This window comes from Gymnodraco acuticeps, unplaced genomic scaffold (assembly GCF_902827175.1).
Source record: "Gymnodraco acuticeps unplaced genomic scaffold, fGymAcu1.1, whole genome shotgun sequence".
Lineage (NCBI taxonomy): Eukaryota > Metazoa > Chordata > Actinopteri > Perciformes > Bathydraconidae > Gymnodraco > Gymnodraco acuticeps.
In genome coordinates, this window is record NW_022990772.1 from 1,090,729 (window position 1) to 1,117,914 (window position 27,186).

The 27,186-nt window shown below is 40.7% G+C and overlaps 2 protein-coding genes across 2 annotated transcripts; both read right to left on the reverse strand.

The window, feature by feature from the left end:
- Positions 1-2,041: 2,041 nt before the first annotated feature.
- On the reverse strand, positions 2,042-10,657 carry mtnr1c (melatonin receptor 1C). The gene is made up of 2 exons (XM_034232625.1): positions 10,330-10,657; positions 2,042-3,561 (listed from the first exon to the last, which is right to left on the reverse strand). The coding sequence occupies exons 1-2, from the start codon at positions 10,523-10,525 to the stop codon at positions 2,696-2,698; spliced, it is 1,062 nt and encodes a 353-aa protein (XP_034088516.1). The 5' UTR covers positions 10,526-10,657; the 3' UTR covers positions 2,042-2,695.
- Positions 10,658-14,613: 3,956 nt separating this feature from the next.
- neurl1b (neuralized E3 ubiquitin protein ligase 1B) lies at positions 14,614-25,420 on the reverse strand. Its single transcript, XM_034232682.1, has 6 exons — positions 25,126-25,420; positions 20,862-21,106; positions 20,446-20,779; positions 18,016-18,756; positions 17,072-17,197; positions 14,614-16,379 (listed from the first exon to the last, which is right to left on the reverse strand). Exons 1-6 carry the CDS (start codon positions 25,154-25,156, stop codon positions 16,132-16,134), a joined length of 1,725 nt encoding a protein of 574 aa, XP_034088573.1. The 5' UTR covers positions 25,157-25,420; the 3' UTR covers positions 14,614-16,131.
- Between the last annotated feature and the right edge of the window lie 1,766 nt (positions 25,421-27,186).

Genomic DNA, 27,186 nt, shown 5'->3' on the forward strand with positions numbered 1-27,186 from the left:
CGAGCCCCTTTAGTCACTCATCTGTAGCTGACCTTGCACTGGCATGTGGGCCGCTTCTTTCTTCCACATCAGAGACGCTGTTTCGGGAGGTTGCAAACAGCACTGAACATTTTTGGGCCATTTTGCAGCTCTGCAACATGATATCACCTGAAACAAGTTCTGTTAGGGTTTTAAATTCCTTCTCATATATCTATAATTAATTACTTAGGGTTTAATTTACATCAGGCAGCAAGTCTACGCTTATAAGCACAGACAAAATTGAATTAGGCAATATTAATGCATGGTCTCTTTAACATTCCAGTAAGGATGCATCATTTCAAAAATGTGTCACATTGATTACTCTGAGCCTTCCTGTGAGGTGAACCGCTCACAGTTTGTGTGCTGGACTGGAGTTATGCTGGGAGGCTGTCAGAGCTCATATCTGCCAGGGTGACATGTGCCCAGGCACACTCGCACTAACACATAGTAACATCTCTGGCTCCTGATGTGTGTCATGTCCCCCATGCATTAAATAAACAAGAATGCTATATTTGTCTATCATCTGCTCTTCCCCTTTTCAAAACGGATCTGATTCCTAAATCATACAGGGATGTTTTTGCCCGATAAATTGACCCATGCGATAGTTTAGAGTAGACAGTTCAAAGACTGTAATGTTTACCAGAAAAATGTACTGAAACTTTGAGAGAATAAATCAAGGCACGTCTTTCTCTATTAACACACACAGCCTGATTATATATTTCTTCTCTTTTTTTATTAAAACCGGACCCAAATCTTCCACAATCTTTCCAATATGTTGTGTGAGGACATCGTTGCTCAGAAGACTGAGGGTGGATCAGCATCATGGTGAACTAATACAGGCTACATTCTAGAGAGAAAGAGTCTATGTATTCATATGCATCCAGAAGGATATAAGTAATGCACACTTCACTATAACTTCTACACAAGCTAAAATATGTTTTTGCTTTAATATTTTCGGCCACTAAAAAGTTTATAAATGATAGCGTCGAATCCTTTATAATTGAGCCTAGCTTTAAATAAAAAGGCTGCGGGCTAATATAAAAGTATATTAAAGGCATTTACATACTGGTGGCACGACAAGCATATGACAAGTTGTATTATCCTCATCTACATTATGTTTTTAATGTGTCCGTTCTGCTCAACAAGACTGGAAGATGCTTTTTCCAGCTCTGCAATAGCTTAGAAAAATCAATCTGTTCTGGAAAAAGAAATAGGTGGCTGTTTTGCTGCATAATATTACATTCTGCATGGAAGTATTTATGATGTAACAACAGTTCTTATAAATATATTCATATGTGAATTAATTGCACAGGTGTGTAAAGGCCTAAAGGAATTCATTTAAGGAAAAACAACCCATTTTCCCTCATAAATCCTCCTTTTCACTGTGCAGAAACAGTGGAAAGTGAAAGCTCCCATCCATAAGCAGTGGCGGTTCTAGACCAATTTGACTGGGGGGGCCAGGCTGGGGCCAGTTATTTTCTGAGGGGGCACAATAAATGCAGGACGAAAAAGACAAAGACAGTATGAAGTAATTGCGCATACACCGAAGAAAACAATGCAATACAGTTATTGGTATTTGTTTCATTACACATTATTATACGCTTACCTTTAACCTTTGTGTGCTGTTTGGGTCTGTGGGACCCGTTTTCAGTGTTTACTAAAAGAAAATGTATGCAATTTAATTATTTGAACCTGCTTCATTCGGGGGTGGACCTCACATCCTCTAGGGGGGTTAAAGGGTAAGTTAAATGCATCAATCTGGTGCACTTTGAGCACAAAATGAATTTATGGATACAGCCCTCAACACTCATGAAAGAGAGCTGTATACTTTTCAATAATCAACAAATCTTTAGAATATGATCACAACCAATAACAAATAATTTAAACTAGTTTATTCTTATCTTATGTTACCTATAGTTAGTATTCGTTCTTCTTTTTTACTGTCCTATATCATTGGAATGATTTCTTTATTTTTTACAACACATTACATAGATAAAGGTGTGCTCTCACTAGCTCTCTCTCTCTGTCTCGCTCGCTCACAGAGGCTGTGCGCTCCTCCGTGGCGATGACGGCTTGCGTTAAAAAAACAACAACATATTTGTAAAGTGGGGGCTATTGAGGGCTTGCGAGATACCGGTAGCTCGTGATCGACGTGTTGGAGACCCCTGCTCTAATGGGTCCGACTAGAGTGACACAAATGGTTACTTCCGCCTATTCCGTCAGCCAAGAAATCGTTTAATCATAACCTTTTTATTTTTTCATTTTTAGGGGGGCCACAGGGGGGTCCAAAGTCAGTGTTAGGGCGACACTGCCCCCCCTGGCCCCCCCTAGAACCGCCCCTGTCCATAAGATATACAGTGTCAATATCGTAAAACTCACTGAATAAAAGATTACCCTAAAGGGTCCAAATGTTTTTAGGTGGACACTGACTAGTTTCCTGTTTTCTTGGTGCTTGTTTACCAGTTGGTCTGTATTTAAAAGAGTAAAGGGGTCACAAAGGAATGCAACGTAACGGTGATACAATTGATTATTATGGAACAGTGGCAGTAGGAATACGATGGCAGTAGTGTTTTCTCCAAAATGAAACACATCTTGTGAGAAGGCACTGGGTGAGGTCACACATCCACAATGAGGCTCCACAGAAACTTCAACAAAGTTTCCCGGGAAAACATTACGTTTATACATTTAATTCTGCCACATTGTTGTTCGTTACAGCTGGCGAATGCTTACTCTTCATTCCGTCGGTGGCGCCCCTGGACGTCTCCATGAGGAGCAAACGTGGGATGCAAATAGCAAGAAGGATCGTCTTGTATTCTTTACGGAAGTTCTGGTTTAGCAGTCCATATATGACCGCGTTGAGGCAGCTGTTGAAGTACGCCATGAAGTAGCTTGTGACAAAGAGCCACTCGGGTATGTTGGGCGCAACTTTCACAGGATTTATAGCTACAGCCAGGCCAATGAGGTTCAGTGGAGCCCAGCAGAAGGCAAACAACACAAACACCATAAACATAGTCAGGAAGTTCCTCACATCACTAGGCTGCAGTTTGGCCCTTTGCTCCGGTTTAACTCGATGTTTCACTTGAATTACCAGCACCCATATCCTCATGTAGCAGTAGGACACAACCAGCAGCGGGATCAGAAAGTGAATAACGACCACAGAGATGGTGTAGTATGAGCTAACTGTCTGGGCGAAGGTGCAGGAGTAGATACGGGGGTCGTACTGCAGCGAGCCAACAAAGAAGTTTGGCACGGTGGCGAGTGCGGTGAGCAGCCAGGTGAGGCCCAGGTAGCAGCAGGTGTTCCTCAGACTGTACAGGCGGTCGTAGTGCAGGCTGTGGCAGATGTAGCAGTACCGGTTGATGGCGATGGCCGTGATGTTGAAGATGGAGCCGATGACGCTGAGGCCCATGATGAAGCCGCTGGCCTGGCAGTGCAGGTCGCCCATGGTCCAGTCATCGTGGAAGATGGCTGTCAGGACCAGAGGGTACGGGTACAATGCCACCACCAGGTCTGCCACGGACAAGCTCACAACGAAGATGTTACCTGGGGAAACAGAAGATAAGATTAGATAGTGCTTTATTGATCCCAATTTTGGAAATGTTTTAAGACTAAAAGAGGACCCAAACTTGTATATGATTAAAATTACAGCACAACCTTTCCAGTCCATGCTCCAGAGGAACATCAACTGGGTCAATAAAAGTACACTTACAGTTTATCATCAACATCAAAATCATAAAAGAGCAGCTTTATTGTGACCTCTCTGGATCCTCTTTTTCAGGACTCTAATTTCAGTCGTGCAATTTCTATATTTACGCTCCTGTGGGGTTTGTTTCTCCCCATAGTGTTCCAAGTCACATTTGACCAGTCTGTTTAAGTTGCTCTTACATTAACACAAAAACTGTTATTTCATCACCAAATTTTCATCTGCATTTCATGTGTTAGAATTTTCATTGTGAGAAAGCCAGAGCAAATCAGTTGACTTCTTGTTCGTACAAATGTGTTTCCCAAGACACAAGCCACTAACACTATTAGTCACAGGAACAACAGAGTTGTTGTATTGACAGTGTTTTATTTGGCAGGTCTATTCCCACAAAATGTTCAAATGTGGCTGTGCTTGTTTTAACGATTCCTTGCCCCCGGGACCTCCGAACACTGAGTTTAAGCACATAAATAAAACAGGACATGGGAGGTTTGAGCTTCCAATTACATCCAAACAAGTTCCTGTCCTCCTGAGCTTAGTGCGACACTGGACCTCCTCAAAATACATGAATCATAGAATATGACGTCTGATATTGATATGGGTGGAGGAGAATAGAATAATAAATCAAATGGTATTGTTGTCTCAGATAAGACGATAGATAACAGAAAACAGTTTAGTGGAGCAACAAAATTGAATTGCTGTTTCACAGAAGACGCATTACAGTAGCTTCCCATACGTTCTGAGTAGATGTTGTGCAATAAAGGGTCTTTTGTGTGGCAGCTACACATTTTAGGAGTCAAAATGTGTAATGAAGTGAAGAAAGTGCCCAAATAAACTCATAATTTCCCTCCATTAACCAGCTTTTTAGATTGAAAACTCTTCATCATACTCTACGAGTAGAATAAAGCTGATGGAAATAAACCAGTCCAAAAACATGATTACATTCTGCTTGTCATCACCAACTTTTACCCAGCTTCTCATAAACCATTACATCACTGGTCAGAATATAAACCTTTATGCTTTACGTAAATAATCTGTAAAGGATTATAAATAATGTGCCTCACTTCGTGTCAGATATTGGGGTAATTCCAGGGTTGATATAACATAGACTTCCTTCTGAAGTTGAAAAGTCAGGGCCGAGAGCCATCACTCATTCACCAAGCAGCTGAAACAACAGTAGTGATTGGCAGATGTGATGGGAGTGGATTCAAAACACATGTCGGCTATCAATCTCACCCAAAGCCCGTTCAATCCCTGTACTTTAGGGATAACACAGCTACAGTATGTCTATTTGAATTCCATTGCCTGCATTTGATTAATCTAAAAAGAGAGAAATGAGAAAAAAAAAACATATATTAATATCATCATCATTTTATTCCAACCTAAGTAAAGGGTTGTATAAGAAAAACAAATGTCAGTCACAGACCTGGCACAGGTATAACATTTCTACGTTGCTAAAAAAGCACAATGAGCCCTCTCTCAGGCCTTCTGAAATAAAAATATGAGCATTGTTCTTCATCCTGGAGTCAGCTCAGTGGGCAAATCTGTCAGATTGTATTTGTGACGCTCACAGTGCTAGCTGTGTGCATGTGTCATTGTGCAGCAGTTTGATTCCTCGCTGGCATCATGCGGCTCGGTGTTATCAACTGGCTGGACAGGGCATGCTGCAGCATTAAAGCCCTCTCTGGCTGAACCCTGTCTCCCCCTTATCGTCAAGAGGATGAGGTAAGTGCTAAAACACCACTGAGAGGATTGCTGTGAAGCGGCCAGATGACTGTCTTTGTTTTGTTGGCATCCATTATTAAAACATTGGACGAAGTACCTCTCGCTGTTTAATTAACCAACTTGGCCAGCTTGACGCTTATCACGCCCAAACTGATAGCAATCAAATGATTGTTTAAGTGTTTAACAGCCGACCAACAGAGATGTGTTCACGCCTGGATACCAGAATAGAGTCTTGCCCGCTGACATCTTTGGGAGCTATTATTAACAATGAGTGTGAGTTGAATAGAGCATAACCTGCATGCTGATTGGTTAAAGGCAGTCAGAGACAGCTGACTCGCAGACCTCTTTAATTATCTGATCTTACGGTGCACTCACACAAAACCGTTATCCAAGTATATTGTGGCATCAAATCAACTGATTCTTTAGAGTGCCTTCCTCCCGGGAGTTAACCACCCCATGAATTCCCCCAGAGTCTCCTTCTTTTTGTCGGTGGAATACTACTTTTCAGGCCAATGAAACATAAATCAAATCCGTGCAGCAGGTAGATAATCAGCTCTGCGTGAGTAATCACCCAGCGCACACGATGCTGCAGCACATTCAAAATCATATCACATAGAAACTGCCTCCCACCCAGCATATCAAATCGGTATATGTATCAAAATAGACTTGGAATATAACATATTTATGGCACTGTGCTGCATTGCAGCTTAATAGCTCTGAATAACAAAAGGAACATTATACATATAGAGCAACAATAGTCACATAACAAACATGTTAGGGCAAGAGATAAACAAACCAAAACACAACTTGATGAATTGCATTGCTGCGGATCTGAACATGTTGCTTTGTCAAACCCACCGTCACATCACTTTCACAGCTTGTACAAGAACACATATACACTTCTCTTTTCTTCACATTTCTTTATACTGTATATACACCTGTACATCTTTAAAATGTGTAGGAGGCTCGGCATCTTCTGGACCTGGCTACAAGTGCCCATCTAGTATTAGATTACATTCGACTTAATCGGTCATGTTATCAAAAACAAGCAATCATAAACTCTCGGCAAGGGCATTAACAAGGCTGACAAACTATTAGTGACTACTTCAGTGCTCGTGTTCAAGGGGCCAGAGAATGTTCTGGGAGGAGTTTAACATTCAAGTGACACAAGCTGCCTTTAGGTGATGATGAGCCTGGCTAAAACCATCATCATCATCATCATCATCATCATCATCATCATCATCATCATCATCATCATCATCATCATCATCATCATCATCATCATCATCATCATCATCATCATCATCATCATCATCATCATCATTCTGAAAAGCGATCAACACATCAGATCTTTTAAGCCTGAGAAAAAAAGCCTCACTGGCCCTGAGAGAATTCCGACCATCAGGACACAGGCGGCCTCTGACAGTTTACAGCATTTACCTTATCTAGGTGTGCTTTAGTCAAATAATCTAAATATAATATCCCATCTCCACGCTAACCATACAGAGGGCTAAGCCTCATGTGCTATTTTGTTATAAATAAATAAAACATGTTTAATGTAGTGTGCTAAATAATATTCCTTATGGATATGGGCTTTCAATTTATATTGGCCTCTGGTTTGAAGCAATAAGTCCACTGACTCAATTATCCTGCCTCTGGACGATCTGTTTTTAGGTTTTGATCGTGACTTTAGAGAGACTGAGGGGATGCAGCACATGGTTGGACAGAATGTATTCTCCTATCTGTACACACAACACACAGTTACTGCAAGCTGCAAACACACACACACAAACACACACACGGTCAAGCTCATTTTTTTGAGTCTGCTCCCCATCACCGTTTTATTTCTCTGTCCGTCTCCCTCCCTCTCTCATGAGTGCATATTCTGAGTATAACTCCAGTTTGAACACTGCAGTCGTACAGAGCCATTCCCTTCCCTATGAAGATTCACTGGATAGACCTTTTGACATGCGTACAGAGAACCTGCAAACGTTTGTGCATCAAACATATGGTACCAGTTCTCCCTCAAAACATAAAGATATCGGGGATGAATACATATCATTTATGTCAATTTGACCCTGAATAGAAGAGGTGTCTCATCTCTATTTATCAACATCACCTAATGGAATTTTTTTTTTTTAAATGTAAAGAGTAATTTAAGAAATGTTATGTAATGCAAAACTAATGTATTTTGTATATGGTGTTTTCCATGAACAGAAACATTTGTTTGATTGTGTATTTTTTGGTGAAAAACAAGTGAATGATCCTAATTGAACCATGATCAGTGAGTGGTGGTCAACACCATTGCACTAAATATTGATTGAAATGATAGTGATAACAGGTACAACAAACAAAAAAATATGGATTTTGGGGTTTCTGACCATTTTTGGATAATCCAAAACATTGATCCAGGAATATTTTGGCTGTTACAGAAACGAATATAACAGGAGGGTTAAAAGATGTACCGGTGTCTACTAAATGAGCACAAATGCATGTTTTTTGGGGGGGTTGTGTGGTGGAGAGTGGAGGGATATATGGAGGCAATGCAAGTGTGTTGAAGTGTAGCAGAGCGGAAGGTCCTGCTGCTGTGTGTGAGGGAGACAACCAGCTGTCTGAGTACTGTGCTATGGAGAGAGGTGGGAGGTTTTGAGAAATCTGCCTGACACACATTTAAAAAATAAATATGTATTTACCTGTAAATCCTACAGTATACACCTCACCTCAGTATGTCACTCATGATGAAGTTTGTTGGCCCAAAAGTGTGATTTTTATGGCTGACAGGTCTTGGCCGTTCTTCAGCATGCTTTCTCTCGGAAACTCTGTGTACAATTAAACAATCATACAAATTGAACCGCACCTATAAATATTATGTTAAGAACAGAGCAGAAATTGATGAACAGCAGTAACAGTTTCAGTCACTTAAGGACACACTTGGGAGAGAAAATAAATTCTGCTGCTTCAGGTTTTCTGCTCACACATGCAGATCAAATGTCCACCATGACACTGGCGGGGTCTCTCGTGCAACTGGACCTGTATGTCAGTCCAATTAGAGTCGGGGGAACGCTGACATGAGGTCAGTAATCACCACAGTGTGCATAATCCACTAGCATGAAGAAGACTTTTGAACGAGCCATTTACTCCTGCCCTCTTGTTTGAGACTGGTCGACTGTGGCATTTTTGCAAACCAGATAATCAAATTATTCACCGGGCTCCCTAACTACTTGCCAAACTGCTTCTGGCTGGTGGAATTCATTGGATGTGTTATATAATGTATTTAAAATTGTAATTGAAAGCTCATTATTCTAAACATCGGTTAAGGGGTTCAGATGTCCAACATACACATTTTCGATCTCTCTGCTTGGTTTTCAAAACATTGATTTTTCTCGGTTATAATTGGAAAGCAAAATCATGAGGTTTCATTATTTAATTAAGATGTGTTCTTCACAGTTCTTGTGACTGCAGAATAACATTATGCATCATGGGTGTTACAACTGCTTCGTGTACCCTGCCGGGTGTAGATAAATGTTTTTGGGGAGACTGCCCTGTGAATGTTGTCTTTGACCATTTTCTTTGTCGCTTTCTTCTGAGTATTAAGATATTATTATTTTCTAAAGGGGCACACAATTTGCAACCCAAGATTTTACTGATGATTACATTTGTATAGGAATTGGACAAAAGTGACGCTCTGCCCAGATATATCTAAACCAATAAAAACACAAGTAAAATTCAAACTATGGAATTTTGCATTGCTGTTTGTTTTATCCTTTGATAAAAACAGAGACATATTCATCAGGGACGATTAGAGAACAGATGAAATGTTCTGCATTTGTAATTCAAGTGCAAATATTTACTAACGTTAGTCAGCAAAAGCCGATGATAACCCCATCGACAAATAAGATTGTAGCAGAAAAAGATCTGAGTTCAATGAATTGAGCAAGAGAGCATTTCACTACTTGTGAATTAAGCTTTTTCTTTTGTGAAAGGAACATTTTATAATTTCTTTCAATGTATTTGTCATACTTCAGTAATGATCTTTTTTTTCTTTTTGCCACTAAAAGTAACAGCGAAATAAATAACACTTTTTATATAACTATTTTGATGTTCACTGTAACTGTAAAGGAAGTCTGGAATGAAATATACATCAAGAGTGAGAATAAAGAAAAAACGTCAAACTTATCTAACTCTGCACCCTTTATAATGTATAGCATCCCGTAGTCCATGCAGTTCATAGAGTCAACAGACTAATTACTAGCAGGTATTATATAATAATATAGGGGCACATTTTCCAAGGAAGAGAAAAAACAATCAAGTGACTACGATGAATACCTTCTTCAGCTTCACACTGCTGTCTGCTTGAAATCTAACTAATAGTACACAATAGTGCTTTTAACATTACAGCTATGGCTTTGAAACACCAGCATGTCTCACCTAGCTGCTCATGGGCCACTACACTTCATGATATAAGGAGGCATGATGGGATTTGTCTGCAATGGAGAACCAAGGATAAAGCCAGATAATGGGAAGAGGATATTATTATTATTCATGAAGAAATATGAAGGCAGACTGCTGTGGAAAAATCCAGCACACTAACGCTGTACACTAACTTTAAATAGAAGCCTTACTGTGAGGCAAAGCGGTCACACACTTATATTACACATTTTACAGATATATGACTAAAGAGAGGAAATAAGCCATGCCACATACTGTCATTGAGAAGGGTTGTTTCCCTCTTTTGGCTTCAGAGGAGGTGTTAAACATCATTTTGTTGTTCTTTTTGTGTTCAAATGTCTGGCTGATTGTCCCTAACTTGGATACATTGTGTATATATTCTACCAGCTGTTGGTCTACTCCCAAATCAACACGCTATTGGTTTGTTTATCTCTCACCTGCATTCCTGAGCTTTTTGTTCCTGTATACAGAGAGAATGACGAGGACATTGCCCAGTATGTCCACCACTATGGTGAAGATCAGCACGCTGGCCAGCGCAGTCGACACTCCGGCGGAGGAAGCGCTCAGTCCGAGGTCGCTCTCGTTCCGGGACAAACAGATAGATCCATTGTTGTCCATCACCTCTAAAACCATGTCCCCTCAGGGTGCATCGGTCACGGTGTGAATGCTCAAATGCTTAGCTGGAAACCCATAATATCTATAGACCAAACATTAAAAACGACTTTACTGGAAGGAGTCTTTAACTTTTGGATACTCCTGCACCGCATGTGGAGTAGTGGCAGGAAAGACAGGAACCGTGACATGATAATGAGAATATAAATAGACTTTGTGCACGCATGGACATCTGTGCAGTCAATCTGAAGGGTGATAAAGATGCCATGAGCTCGTGTTTCACTGATGTCCTCAGTGTGGTCCTTTCTGCGCGCAGCTCCATTCTGACAGAACTCAGGAGTCTAGTCCAGCAGGCATGAGAACGCTCTCTTGTGCGGAATGGAAATGCTCCGGATGCGAGACTCAGATACAGAGAAACGGATAGTCTTGTGCTGGCTGGCCATTAATAAAGATTATATGTGTTCCATTCTGTCTTGAAGCGCTTGTAAGATTGAGAGCTTTTTCCAAACTAAAAATGGTGAGCAATCTTTACATCGAAGACCTCTTGAAGGCAGCTTCTCTCATTCAATAACAACAATAGACTGAATGTGTTGTTAGGAAAAATCGTGCAAAGGTTACTGAAGCTTATATGCAGTATATATATCAACAGCCATTAACAACGTGTCAGGTTTACTGACAACAAACAGAGCCTCTCTTGCATGGAAATGGCGCCTTCCAATGGAGACTCTTGCAAACACAAAAATAAACGTTTTACTATTTATTTTATTTTACTATATATTCTGTACCATTCGGTTATTTTATTACACATTCTGTATTTATGTAATACAGAAGGTTAATGTTAAAATATGGACAGTTTCGAACAATAACTCATATTGCTTTCAACTAATACATGTATGTGGAACCTGTTGACATAACACATTTAATTCAAAGGAAATGACAAACACTCACTACAGCAGTTGATGGATTGCCTGACAGAAATGAAGTCCTGGCTGAGCAGACATTTTCTTAACCTTAACGAGAGCAAGACTGAGGTCATCTTTTTTGGACCCCAACCTCCAGCCTCTTCTGTTGACATTCTGGGTCCTCTTAAAACAAACATCCTCCCCTCTGTCATGAATCTTGGAGTGACCTTTACTAACACTTTTAAATTCGACAAGCAGTGAAATCCTGCTTTTTGAAATTAAGAGTATTGGCCAAAACCAAGTCTTTTTTATCTTTTAAAGACCTGGAGAGGGTTATCAACGCCTTTGTGACCTCGAGACTCGATTATTGCAACGCTCTATACGTGGGTATGGACCAGGCCTCAATTAAACGCCTGCAGCTAGTGCAGAACGCAGCGACACGTCTCCTCACCGGCCACAAAAAGCGTGACCACATCACCCCAATTCTGGCCTCACTACACTGGCTTCCAATTCTGTTCCGAATTGATTTTTAAATCCTTTTATTTGTTTTTAAAGCACTAAATGGGCTGGCTCCGGCCTATATAGCTGAACTCCTCCAGCGCTACACCCCAGCCAGAGCGTTAAGGTCTGCTGACCAGCTGCTACTGGTAGTGCCTAAAACCAGGCAAAAAACCAGAGGGCACCGAGCCTTCGCGGCGGCTGGCCCCAGGCTCTGGAACACTCTGCCCCTCCATGTGAGGTCGGCCCAGACCCTAGGGGTTTTTAAATCTAAACTAAAAACTCACTTCTTCACCCTGGCCTTCTAATCAGAGCAGAGCACGACTCATGACATTTCCCTGTGTTTGATTTTTATATTTTATGTTGTAATTTATTGTCTTCTGTTTACATCGGTAGGAATGTGTTATTTATTATCTGCATGTGCAGCACTTTGGCTCGACCAAAAATCGTTTTTAAATGTGCTATAGAAATAAAATGTGATTTGATTTGATTTGAATTAAAGGTCACTCACTGTTTTATTGTGTCAGTGTTCCTGTATTGTTCAAAAATACTATATACCATAGAACAGCATATTTTCCTCTAATGGATAAGAACACCATTTGAAATTGTAATTAGATATTGTATTTTTGGGTGCCTTTAGCTGAAGGTGTGAATACATGTCTAACATTTAGAAGGTCATGGGTTCGATCCCGAGCATGAAAAGGAGGCCATTGATGTTTGAAAGGATTTTGGTTGCACTACTATGTACAAGAAAAGTTTTCCAAAATGATGCAAAAGGAAACATTTCCTAAGCTTTGGTGTATAACCACGAGGACCCTGAATGTGTAAAGTAACTTTGGTTGCAATACACGGCACAACAGTGATTAAATATATCTCCAAACTTATTAGGATCTTAAGCATACCATTAATATGCATTAATGTGTAGCACTGCACTGTGATAACAGTGAGAATTGGCAATAAATATTCAGAACAAATATGCAAAAAAAATGGTTTAACCTTTTGGTGTAGCATGAGCTGCCCTGCGATGGGCCGGCCCAGCTGACCAGCGGAGTCCGAGGGCTCCATCACCATGTTAGCATTTGTGGTCTGAAATGTTCCTAAATAAATTGTGTATTGTGTTTTTCACAATGAACTGTGTTTTTAGCACTTCTTAACACATGGATTGTGTGGTCATTTACATCTTTTATGATTCGTATGACGTTTTAATGCTTTGTCAAGCACTTTTTGACTATGTCTGGGAAAAGCACTTGATAAATAAATGTTACTTACTTACTTGAAGCATGTTCATGAACCTCTTGGAAAGATGCTGTGCCATTTCCAATAGCTAACGTTTTTTTAATGTTTCAGTTTGGCTTCTCATTTAATATACACGGCTACTTACTCGGAATTATAATGCAGTCACTTCCCCACATTATGAAATTTGAATTCACTCCTGACACAACACGCTGTCTAATCACTTTAGCGTGGGGAAAATGTACAAACCTGTCAGTCAGTGGGAATGAGTCTTAAATGAACTGTGGCGTTTTTCAGTTCACACAATCACTGTGGCTGTGGTAAGTAACTGAACTCAACTTGTGTAAAAACTTTGGAGCCCTGGGGATAGATTTTTGCATCACTCAACAGAAAGTGACAGGTCTTTTAGAAACGTAGACATAAACACTCTCATGTTTACAACAGAGGCTTTACAACTGTCAAAACAGTGGGGCCATGTTTGTAGTTCTGTTCCTGAAAAAATATGGTCACACTGCAGATTTTAATGTTGCTGTCACCGCAGGCTAACATGTTCTCATCCCATGGTGTCAGTGAACACAATGTGCAATCATGAAAAAGTACCAATGCAAAGTGCTGATGGATTACATTTGTATTTAAGGTTTACACTGAGAAGCCTGTGTGTCATTAAAAAGTGTTGAGATCACATTAATCAAGCTTAATTGATATTAATAACGAATCAAATGTATTGCACTTGGCATTCTCAACTTCTTTGTAAGTTGATAGCTTGTGGATTCAAGTTTAATATTATGAGTGGATACAAGGGAAAATTGCCTTACCTCCACTTGACTTGACTGTATGAAATGAAACACCCAATGATTATTTTTCCTGCCTATTCATGCCAGCTGAGTGTAATGCGGGAGGTAATAATGACAAAGAGCCAAGTTAGCTTCACTGCCAGTGTCACGATCTGTCTGTGTTGTGTTTTGTCTTGTCTTGTTCTGTCTTTGGTTTCATGTTTTAGTTTGAAAAGTCTTCACCTCCTGTCTTGCCTGTTCCTGTCTGTTTTCCCTCCTACCTAATTACCCGATTGTGTTCACCTGGTGCCCCTGTGTTTTCTCCTCCCTCCTCACCTGTGTCTTGTTTGTGTGATTAGTCTTGTGTGTATTTAAGTTCTGGTTTTTCTGTCTGTCTTTGTTGGTTCATTGTTTGTCTTTGACTGTGTTCTCGTGTTAGTGTTCTGTTTGTGCCTCTAGACCTTGAAATAAAGGTATTTTTTCAGTTTATTCTGCATTTGGGTCCTGCCCGCTTCACTCAACCGTAACAGCCAGCACAATAGTGTTAATAGGTCAAAATGGTCCACTCCCCCCTTTAAAATACACAGAGAAACTTCTGAGGTTCAGCGTTACTGACTCAGACAGTATTGGTTAACCGCAAACATTTAAACCTCTCAGCACTTTAGCATAGTGTTACAACGCCTCAGAAATAGTGTTGGCTGTCTTTCACAATTTACCCTTCTTTATTATTATTTATGTTAGTAGAACTAGCAGTAAATTAACCTACAGTTAACCTTAGTGCCCTTAACAGTTAACACAAGAGCAAACACATGCGGCTCTGTGGTTTTTTTATGTAAATCAACTGTTAATTACAACATTTTAAGAAGAAACCTCCCCCTGACGTGGGTAGCTTATGGCTAACACCTTATTAAAAATTACTACTTACACAGCCACTAAACTTTAGCACCCCATCTAGTCATCTGATAAATGTTAAGTCCAATATGCACTTCCTTTTCATTTCCTAAATATGTTTTGCCTGTGCATTTCCTGCGATGAAAAGTCAAAATGGTTGCTATATGAAAAAGCTTTCAAGCCTAACTCAGTGTGTATATTGTTTATGCCGATAAGAAAAGTCTATAACTGTTGACAAATACAAATCAAATAGAGAATATCTATTAAAAACGTTCTCACCTCAAGGTCAATTTACTATCTGTGCTAAAGGTTTTATCTTCTAATATGGAATTATGCCATGACTTCCATGACTCTTTTATCTTGACCGTGGAAACAACCAAGGTCAGTAAAATTCCATCAGAGTTTGTCATCAAACTTGTTTTAGCAAGGATTATTGTTTCAGATATTCTATCAGAATGCAATCAAGAAAAATATCTGATTCAAAATGTATTAAAAAAAACAACTCAAGTAGTATCATTAATGCTTTCTCTTATCAAAAAACTCACTGTACTAAAAGGTGCCCCTATACCCAGAGCTATAAAGATCTCACACAAAAAAACCTTCAACTCACACACTGTTGACCTGTTTGATCAGCAGTGTATCTATAAGAACCACATAATAGTGATTGACATGAAAAAATAAGTCGTCTTATTGAAACTATTAATAATTGGAATCACACCAAGTCCACTTTATTGACTCTCAAAGTGCAAAACCAGATTCTTCATTTTGTATACCAAACATACCTTTCCGAAAGCACTGAACACACTTACCATCCGGTTCCATCCGTCCACTTACTTTTACACTGCTTATTGCATAACCTTCTTTTACCACATCACTGAACATTAAAACTATGGCTACGATTGTTAGCGTATATACTCGGACACAAAATGTGACAAACATCTAAGGCACTAGAAGTCCACATATTCTGCTGAAGCACGCTATTCTGAAAGTATGACGAGGGTAAGGACAAAATATTCACAGCAGGCTTTTCTGCTCAGCAAATAACGCAAGAGACATCACATTGAAAATACAAAACAAAAGCACATCTCTTGTTTCTGAGTCAAAACATAGGAGCTCATGAAGCAGTCTTTGTATTAAGATGAACTCCATTACAGTTTTGAGTATGAAGATGAAAGTCTATCTCCAAAAACGATTCACCCATATAAAATGGAAATATAGGCACGGTTATGTCCTGGCTTTTCTCCGATTGCGGTCAAGATTCATGTCCAACAAAGCCTGAGAACACAGGTGGCATCCATCAGTCACAGCCCCTGTTTACACATCTGGAACATCATGGTCGATATGTTTTGATTACGTCTTTGATGGGCCTCCTGCATATCGGACAGCACGCATTGATCTGTCTCTTCAGCTTCAGCCCACAGTCGCTGCACAGACACATGTGTCCGCAGGTGTAGATGACCGTGTCCACATCCTGGTCGAAGCAAACGGTGCACTCTCCGCTCTTCCCAGCAGGGGGCAGTTCAAAGGCGCTGAGAGTGGGAGAGACCGGAGGGCTGAGAGGAGAGCTGGGAGCAGTCACTAGATAAGAAGAAAGAAAACATGTGTGAGACCGGAGGAGGAGTAGACGAGGATGCATGTACACATTAAGAAGAGTATGCCAGGTTATGATCTTTAATATTGTTGCTTTTATACTCTGCTTTGGATTGTGTGTGTGTTTTGGAGTGTTTTACAATCTATGACAAATACAAATGTTACAATCTAATCTTTGCTAACACATAAAAGGAGTATGTAATAGGGTTGCAACCAAGAGATATTTCCATAGTTGATTTATCTGTTATCTATTTCCAAGTTAATCTATGTAACATCAGGACATAATTAAAAATGCTCATCTAATTTTCCTAGAACCAATGGTGACACCATGACAATACATGTTTTGTTGAACTCACAACAAATGCAACAAGAATACACATATTTTATTCTATTCTATTTCAACCTATGAACACACTGATTGAACTAGTGGGATTGAATTTCACTGGAATTATTTCCTTCATGAATGAATAGCTTTGCATGTAAATAAGTGATTGTCTTATCAGTTACTTGACATAATGTTGCAGCTTTGTATGCACCAAAACATTGAGGTTTATCTGTTACAAATGTTACATAGAATTCAATAAAACGTCTTTCTCATAACTCATGATGAATAAGAGCCTTCATGCAGCGACTTTCATATATTTTAGCATCAGGTATGCTGTCAACATGTGGTGACCTACCCAGAGAGGATTCAGAGGCGGAGGAGGATCTGTTGACGCTGAACGCCAGGTCTGAGTCACTGTCGTCTGGACTGCTGCTCTGAGAACTGCTGGTGGATGTGGAGGGAGGACTGGACTGCAGAGTTCCTGTGCCACAAAGATAAATACGCATGACCCAGATAATTAGACTCATGTAAGACCTTTAAAGGTGCCATTCAGACAAAGCGTATTTAAAACTATGGATGGCATTACAATTCAGTGACCTTGAACAGTTTGAATGTGACTCTACACAAACCATCCCTAAGCAGCCATATTAGATATATTTGTATTACTTGAAGTCTCAAAGAGAGATTTTCTTTTGCTTTCTGTTTGACGATACTATTGTTGGGTCTGTGCCGAGGGGAGTTTATGTGGGAGTAGTGGGACTAGATCAGATAGGTCACCGCTCTAAACTGAACAGACACATGCAGACATAAACTGCTAAACTGCATTCCTTTAGTCTGGGAAAAATACATTGCAAGGGCTGCCTCGTCTCAAAAATAGACTGATGATTATTGAAGAGCATGTCCTTTTCAGGGATTGTAACATCTAGACATATTTTGAAATGTGTTCACATGCTTTCTTGCAGAGAGTCGGATTGCGAGTGTGTTATCGCTGCAGTTTCTTTTTATTAAATGTGAAGTTACAAACAGGAGTATTAAGCTTAGTTTAGCACAAAGACAGGAAACAAGGTGAAACAACTAGGCTGGCTCAGTCCATAGGGAACAAAACCAGCACCTTACTGGAAAACACACTACAGAACAGACTGAAGACTGATGCAAAAGGCCAAGTTTTTTATAACATTTGTTTTATGCTTTTAAAGATGGCATCCCGACAATTGCTTTTGACAATTCCACCAAAATTGTAAAACTACAGGAATATTTGAGGTTTTGGTTCACATCTCTGTGTTTCTGTAAGTAGCTTACCTAGTATCCTGAGTCTGTTGACGGCCCCATGCAAGGTGAAAAAGGCCCACAGGACCTGAGAGGAGTCCACACAGAGCAGCCTGCCACGTGCCACTCCATTTACCCCATGATGCACCTCTCCACTGGGCAGCAGACTGAAGCTGAGCACGTCTCCAGAGCAAGGCATGGGGAAGCCCCGGTGCACCACCCAATACTCTTTACGGTCCAGGAGAACCTCAGGGTCCGCTGGTAGGTCCCCTGCGTGCAGACTTGCGGGGTCACATGATGTTACGCCAAACAACAGCGCCCCAAAGTAGGGCAGGCCCAGGTGGCCCACTTCCACGTACAAAGTCTCCCCCATATGCAGCGGCCGGTCACTGAACACCAGAGTCCGACTGCTGTCCAGAAAGTGGATGCAGGCTGCCGAGCGGTCTGCGGAGAGAATCACATCGGGGCCACGGACTGGGTGAAAGTGCAAGTCATTGTCCAGCGGGGAGGGAAGGCCCCGGGCCAACCTCGGGGGGCCGAACCCAGTGGAGGCCGAGGAAGATGGTGTGGAGGAGGAAATGGTGGAGGAGCAGCAGGGGATGAGCTGGTTGTAGTTATTGAGCTGGAGGGTGGCCATCTTGGCAGCAGCAGCCTGGTTGTTCTCCAGTTGGTTGTTGTTGTAATTTGCCGAGTCGTGGCTACTCTGGGGCAGATAGGCACTCAGACGGGCCGCACTCAGGCAGCTGGACGCCACACTCTCAGCAAACGCGCTTTCTGTGATGGAGAATATCAACATACAAGTTTCGTGACAAATGTAAGATACGACCAATTTAAGCACAGGTCATTTTTGTTCGCCTCCTTTTTTCGGGAGGACTTTTTTATGATGCCTGAGGAAAAGCTTGTTCCTAAGATACAATCTGCATGAGTTACTGCAGCCTCCTTGATGTTGGTTTCTTGCTCTATGAGCGCTTTTGTTTATATAGGGCATATTAAAGTGTTGCAAATTCTAGTGATTTTACAGATTAATCTGCTGATTGTTTTCTCAATTTATGAATTCTCTATAAAGTATGCCTATAAAACATATGACAAATGAGGAAAATGGAAGCTTAATGTCACACAAGACAAAAACATGCAGAAAATATTTACAGAAAGATTGACATAGAAATTACAAATTCATTTTTCGTCTCATAGATTCATTGAGTAATCGTTGGGATACTATACAGATTTATAACAGGACGTTTTTAAAAATGTATTATTAACACATATAATGTATTTATAATACTGTTTAATCTTGTTTTCCACTGAGACTGACAGAAGGCAATGATTAATGCATGAGAAATGCAAGATTAAACACGTCTTTTAGGCAGTAATCCAAGGTAATGCATGTTAATGGCCACCAGTAAAAAGGTATTTAGCTCTTGTGTTCATTCCCTTTTCTATCCTAAAAGGGACATAATATGAATAAATGACTTTGTTTACTGCCTTTGCACGTACATACTTTTGGGTATATCTGGAGTGCCTACCAACCCACGCAGGTCAGTTTTTTGTGAACGGCCTCAGTCAGAAAACATGGCATGCACCCCACCTCTCAGACACCCTTCCTGTAGGTCTCATGCAGGCTCATTTGAATTTACAAAACCCCATCTGAGTATCTACATCAACAGCTGGGTGAATGAGAGTACGCAGGAGTGTTCTTTTTAGACATTTAAGTATGTAAACATGCTCTATAGTAACCCAAATATACAAGTATGAACCTGAAAATGAGCAGGTTCCTTAAATATGAGCTCTCTAAACTGCAAATAGTACATAGCTGAATTTCTCTATAAACAGGGGGCTGATATAAAGAACTTGTCCCCCTTTGACTTACGATACATTCCTCGATTACTATTTCTAGTGATGCTGGAGCAGTTGAGAGCCCTGGCCCCTCCAAAGCTCATCTGCCGCCTTGACCAAACATGGCCATAGCTCTTGTCAGACTGAAGATAAACATATCCAGTGAGTACGAGAGGGAACCACAGGCGAGAGGGTGATGGAAATGAAGGAAGAGAGAGAAAGTGACAATGCGCAGGAAACTGATAATAAGACAGTAGAGAGCTGAGTGGGCGGTTCAGCGTGGATGAGATTGGTCCACATCCTGTTTATCTCAGAGAGATATGGTTTTGGTTCTCTTGACAAACATTTGTTGTCTCACAGATAGTGGATAATTGAGCCACTTTACTAGCTACTATATTGGCCTTCGCTGCTGCAGAGCTTCTTGGCACAGCTGCTTTCTGAACTCTGGGGAAGCTGTTTAAATTAGCTGTGAATGTGTTGACACTGTATAAATAAGTTCATGAGGTGTTGTGGTTGTCAAAGCCATGGTCAAAAAATACATCTAGCTTACTCTGACTTACACTTACACTGCAAAAACGATTTTACAGGAGCGATTTCTGGAGCAGGTAAATAACATAATGAAGTGCTTACCAAGCAGTGTGACCTCCTGGGTGAGGCCATAGATATCTATGATGGCCCAGAGGGGACAGCCGATGCTGAGCCCACAGTGGAAGAGGATGGGCTCTCCATCGTTGATGCTGTAGAAAACTCTCCCGTGGCGATCGGCCCAGAATGACAACACGTTGTCCTTCAGGGCCAGCCTCTCAGGCAAAGCTTTGGCCCAGTATCCGGGCCTAGTCACCAGGTCTGGGCAAGCGTACTTGGGGATGTCTGTAGTGACCAATTCACTAGGGTCCAAACTGGTGAAACCAAAGCGTAAAGCCCCACTCCATCCGGTGTGCACGCCACTCAGGCGGAGACGCACCTGAATAAAGAGAATGAATTAAGATTCAACTCTATTTAAATCTTTATCTTTTAAAAGCACAATGATTGAGTTGAAAACAAACCTTCTCATAGAGGTGGACCGGCCTGTGGATGAAAGTGATGCCATTACAGAAGCTGTTCTTGCGTGTGGCGCGGCGAAGCTGCCCATCCAGCCTGATGTTCTTGCCCTTGGCGTGGGGGTGAAAGCGGGGGGACTCCACGCTGATGCTGACCGGAGCAGCGGACGTTCTCCTCTCCACACCTGCCCTATTGTTAGGCAGAGTGTAGTACTGCCTGTTGGCCACCGGGCGGGGTTGCAGAGTCGCATCTATGGGTAGCAAAATAGTCAGGGGTACGGTGAGAACAGCGAATGATTGCACCTGATCACCCAAGTTAGAGAGCAAGTGATGATGTGAACAGCAGGTCTGCCTTTGTGTGACTCAGACAAGGTCAACACAGGAATGTTAGAGACACCAGCAGTTGGAAAAAGAGGCAAACATATCAGCACACAATAACTCACTTGCAAGTAGTCCATGGCAGTCGGTTTAGAGGGCAGAGGCCAGTTATGTAAAGGAGCCCACAGTCTCATACACTTCCTTTCCCACACTGACACTAATAAACCTCTGTGCTTTTCTCAACAAGTACATTAAACAGTCTCTTTTAGCATGTAATCCACATTTACAGTATATAAAAAGCTGTCCCAAATCAATCTTCTTACCACATCCGTACGGGAAATGTATATTGCAGAAATGAAACAGGGTAAATATAGACAAGGTCCATGTGCAAATATGACTGGGACATTTGGTTTATGTAAAATCAACATATTTTACAGGTATGTAAATATGAATAGCATCAAAGTAGAGAAAATATAACAAAGCATTTCGACAAGAGACTTGATAAGCGTTCCTCTTATTTATGGGCTACACACACCCTTGGCCTACAGCATAAACAAACCCTGAATAGCCCCTTTCATTCCTCTAGTTATCTTCAGAAGTGGAATGATTCACATAGTGCGCAGTCTGTGAAGAAATATCAAAATGAAAGGCTTAATCTTCGATCTTCCCATGAGTCAGTATCCTACTTTTGAGAATAATTTGTGATGCTCATTTTCACGAGCATCACAAAATATATTAACATGGATCAGAAATCAAACAAGAAAGCAAGACATTGGCTTAAAAGAGACTGAACGCTGTAGAAGTGTGTTTATGGTATAGACTGGCTGAAATCCAAAATGTGAAGGGAGGCTGCGTTAGTATTCGCCTGCAATGTGATTACATTTCTGTTTAAAATTCACTGTGATCTGGTGCAAAGACAATAACTCAGTGAAATGTTCCACAGTATATTTACTAAATTAGACATTATCACTGATTATATTCTAAACTATGAAGCAGCAGGAAGAACATCTGTAACATCTCAAATGATGTTGGGTGCCCATTCCTTTTTAACTCCGGGGAATTCGGCTTTTGAGGAATTAAAATATACTTTGGATAACGAGTATGGAGAAAAATATGTTGAGGATTGGCTTTATAAGCTCAACTGGCTCGCTAGCGGGGGGGGGGACGCCCTGGGATTCTGCAGTTAAAGGACCTACAGTGAAGGCAGATGCTCGCCTGACATTATTCGATGAAAGGCATCGCCCAGCAGTCTTTGCCTTTCGTCGTTTATGAACATTATATTCAAGTCACAGGCAACATTTGAAAAGCAGGTTACTTTTTAACACAAATCAGTGTTCTAACTTTATTTCCAGATCCCTTAATAAAATGTGATGACTTGTTTGGTATATTCGACGTCCCAGATGAGAAAAGTCAAGATCCCTGACTTTGTAATGTCATTAGCACGCAGGCTTTCTATCGTAAATTGAATCAACTCTCAAAAGTTACACTTTATGGTTAAGACATATATATCTTTATAGCATGTTAACTAAAGAAAGTCAGGTTTATACTTAGTGGTTACGATGAAAACAATTGAGAAAGTGTGGCGTACCTTTGTGGACTTGACAGACGCTTTCAATCATTTCATACAGTCATTGCCATTCATTTTAGAACAAAGAGCAAGGAAACTCTACATTTTAAATGAAAGGCAATTTAAAAAACCTTGAGAAGAAAATGGATGATAAAAACATTGTCTTGGTTGGTTCAATGTGAATCAAACTTAAAGATACTTTACAGTGTTTCTCACCCCTAGGAGCACTAAAGGGTATTATTTTAAATAAGTTTTGTTTGCACTGTAAAAAAGTATGTGATGCAATACACAGCTCAGCCAATGGTTTCACAGCATAATGGCAGTAAGGCACTAGGAAATTCAGCAATGGGCCATAAAAGACTGGGAAGAAGAAAACAGCTGGCAAGTAAACCCAGATAATTGGCTACCAAATTTGGCTAAGCAAATGTTTCATGAGGATAGAAATTAATTTGACACTTTTATTAGGCTTCAATTATGCACCCAAAATGTGTTCCTCAATAAAACCGGTTGTAAATGTTGCTCAAGGTTAAAACTCACTTGATGATTCATTTTTGGAAAATCCGTCCCTTTGCTCCATGACTTAAGTGTAATGGTGACATGAGCTGGGGCTGGGTCAATGTCAGCGTACTATAACTACTCAGTTCTACTAGGATTCCTCATATTGGCCAAAACCAAGTCTTACATATATTATGTGATATATATACGCATGATGGAGCATCAAAATCACGATAACAACAAAGGATACGAAAGAGACGGAAATGTGTCTTTGAATTTAGAACTGTAAAGTGATAAGACACACTGAAATCACAGTGAAAGAGATGTGTTCAGTATCCAAAATGTGATCAGCATGCAAAGCTCGGTTATTTCTGCTCCCACATAAGGTGAAATTGTGAGTATAGTGTATTGACGTCTTTCTCCTGATGAAAGAAAATCACAAATAAATGCAATCATAAGACTGCACAAGACACACACTGCAGGCAAGGTTTTTTTTAATGTAAAAGTGATTATGCGCATTCGTCAGGGTTATGTTCGGCCACAAGATGATCAGGCTCTTTATTCCCTCATATCTCTAGGCTGCATGTGTTCATCAGTCATTCACTACGAGCAGGGCATGAGCCTCCGTGGATCTGAGGGGCTGTTTTGTCACATTTTGCCTCCAGAAGTTGTGAACATGAATTTCACCTCAATGGAATTGATACTGTTTCACAGTTGGTCCAATGACTTATTCATCACATAGGCATGAAAAATGACTTTATACTGAGTAAGATAAATCTACTTTCAAAAATGTTTTGCACGTATACAGTAAACACAGATATTCTTTGAATACAGTGTTAATGTAAACCACAAAGTGCAAGCAAGGATCCACACTGCTGCTTCTCCGTGAACAACTGTTCTCAGTCAAAGCCCTATACGTCTCTGGTGGCAGTAACCACATCATTCTGCCACAGCGTGCATGGGGGTGTGGGAGTGTGACGGACATTAAATCAAAGTGATATGGAGAACAGATGATCAAATGTGCTGTAGGTATCATGTCAAAGCGATCTACTGAGAGAATGATGACAGCTTTTTGACAAAAACTGGGGGAATAATTCATTTGAGATTCTTTATATAAAACAGCTTTGATACTTAAGATAAGAGCAGAGTATTACAGATATATTGTGTGCAGAGAATGGTCCTATTATGTATTGTTTGTTCAGATTCTAGTTAGGATTCTAGTTAGTTATTGATGTTATTATTGGACTCTATATGTGTCCTCGTATTTTTTTGTTTTGTGAATCCTATGTGACTTAGCCACAGTGCTTGTATGTCCCATTGGGATTCATTAGTAGTGTATCTATTCATCTATGAAAGAACGTTGTATGGGAAAAAAAGAAAAAATCCTGACTGAGATTAAAGCCAGATAACAGAAACAAGGGAAAACAATTGGATTGTACACAAATCATCACCACAAGTGCTATTTAATGCACAGGCTGCATGGTTTTCCAAATATATTTTCTGTAGAAATCAGGGATGGATTTAGTTAATTCAAAAATAGTAAATATACATTCCAAAAGGTACACTAATATGTTTATTGTGATAGGATATTTGCTAGTTTCAAATAACCTTTCTTGAAAATGTGTTGATGATAATCCTACATCACTGCTTATTATTCTCCAAGTGATGAGTAAAAAGTGAATTTTCGGAGCGCTTGTTTGTTGTCGCTCCCTGGGTATCACGCTCAGCTCCCCCGTGATGGGAAGCGCGTCTCCACGCAGAGCGAGCAGCAACTAGAGAAATCAGAACTAACCATGTGTATCTCAACATATCAACCTCTAACACATGAACAGCTTCGTGTAAGTGCATCGCGAGCCTCCTGTATGACACATTAATATGAACAAGTCTCACCTATTAAAGGCTTGGGTGTCGTATTCCCCATTTTATCCAGAAATTCCTCGCACTGGCTGACAAGTTAATTCCGATTACACTACTTCTCTGTCCATCCATGTATCCTCGGTGTGATGAGTATCTGCCTGGAACCAGTTTAATGTGAGTATCAGTGGCTTCAAATCGCATCTCCGCGCTGAAGCATGGACGCGCTCTTCTAAATGTCAACCCCGAGCCGCAGCGACAGGAGGACACCTCCAACTGGCGCACAGCAGCCCCCTCCTTTCTGTAGGCTCCCCTCTGCACGACTTTAAAGACACAGTGAGCAGAGATCCCCCTCAAGAGCATCACAGAGCCTCTGAATAATATTTAATTATTCACTCAAAGGCTCTGATGAAGACTAATGACATACTGTTGTCTATAGGACAAACATCCTGCGTGTTGGGGATGCTAATCTCAAGGAAATGTGCTTTGTCAATACATTTGCATACAGAAGGGTATGCAGACAGCATAGGGAAAATGTTGATGTACACAATGATAACACGATCATTGATGTTTCCTAAATAATTTGCTTTTGAGTATCCTGAAGATGTGAAACTGATAGAGTAAAGAGATTTACGAGATTAAAGGATTCACTCACTGATCCCAGAGACATGAACACATATGTTTTTTAACTAATATGCTGGACACACAGATACGCATACTTTAATAAAAGTCCATGCAGCATCACATGAGGAAATCCCCCTGATTTCCCACCCTATCCTCTGCCCTCCCACAGCCTTGACTGCTGGGCTTCTCTCAAGCTGTTTCCTGTCTTCTGGACCACGCCACTCTCTGAGGAGCCATGGCCTGCAGTGTTTATAGACTGAGACCATCGGTGAGGGAGTGGAGGGAGTGCCCGGGACAGCGTATCTAACCGTGGTGGACAATTAGAGAGGCCGGGGGCGCTACTGCAGCTGTGTGTCAAACATTCCTGCTGGTTGAGGAATTACATTGTGTGAAAATGTAGATATATGCAAGTTCATTTTCCTTAATGCCTATATATGCTCAAATCATGACTAATTAAAAAATGAAATGTGTTTTAGGTTGACTTTTAAAATCTGTCCAGGGACTACATATGAAAAATAGCCTCTTGGCTAACTCTGGCACATTTACAGAAATGTTCATTAATGTGCACTGTCCCTGTTAAATAAATGAATAAATACAATTAAAAATTAAAAATTAAAAATTGGGAAACAGCAGAACCTTCTGCCTCATGTTTGCACGATGACGATACAGACATCATCCATTTCACATAGAGAGAACAAATGCCTCCCCAGCTGCCAACATGGTCAAATATGATCTAACTCTGTTTGAGGGCAAACAAATCTCGTGAGAGACGGCGTTTGGGTGAAGCCAGTCAGGAACTAAATATAACTCAAAGACAAAAGCATTTGTTTCTACCTCCTCAATGCTGTTTGTTTAAGCAGGATATGGTGGCTCTCTCCAAGTGCCTTTGGTGAATAGTGTTTGGGGTGAAGCATAGCAGAAGTGAAATTCCCCTCACGCCCTGGCTGCTGCGTCAGAAAGAAAGATCTGCTCTGGCAAAAGGGGATTAACACAGGAAGTGAATATGAGGCTGCAATGGAGTCTGCAATCAAGCTTTCCCTGTAAACACAGCAGAGTGCATTAACAAGTGCTGCTTCTCCTAATGCTCACTGTATGCCTGAGTGCAGACTATGGGCTGCTTATGAATGCACAATGATTGGCTGAATATATTTAAAAGGAAAGCTGCTTTCAGGTTAATTTTTAGCACAATCATGCAAAACATTGCTGATTGTCTGCAGAAATAGCAGAGAGCTCAAGGTTTAGGGGAAATCATTATAGATACAATAACAGTTGGTAAATGGACAACAGATAATTTAATGATGACTTCAACACATTTAAAAAAGAACATATTAATTGCTCAATTCCTTTCACAAGCCAACATTAACTAAAACCCTGCTGCACTTCAACCCCTGGTGAAATTTGCTTGATCACTAGTGAACCAGTTATTGTTAAGTATTGAAAAACAAGAGAGAGAGAGGCCAGACCAGGACCAGG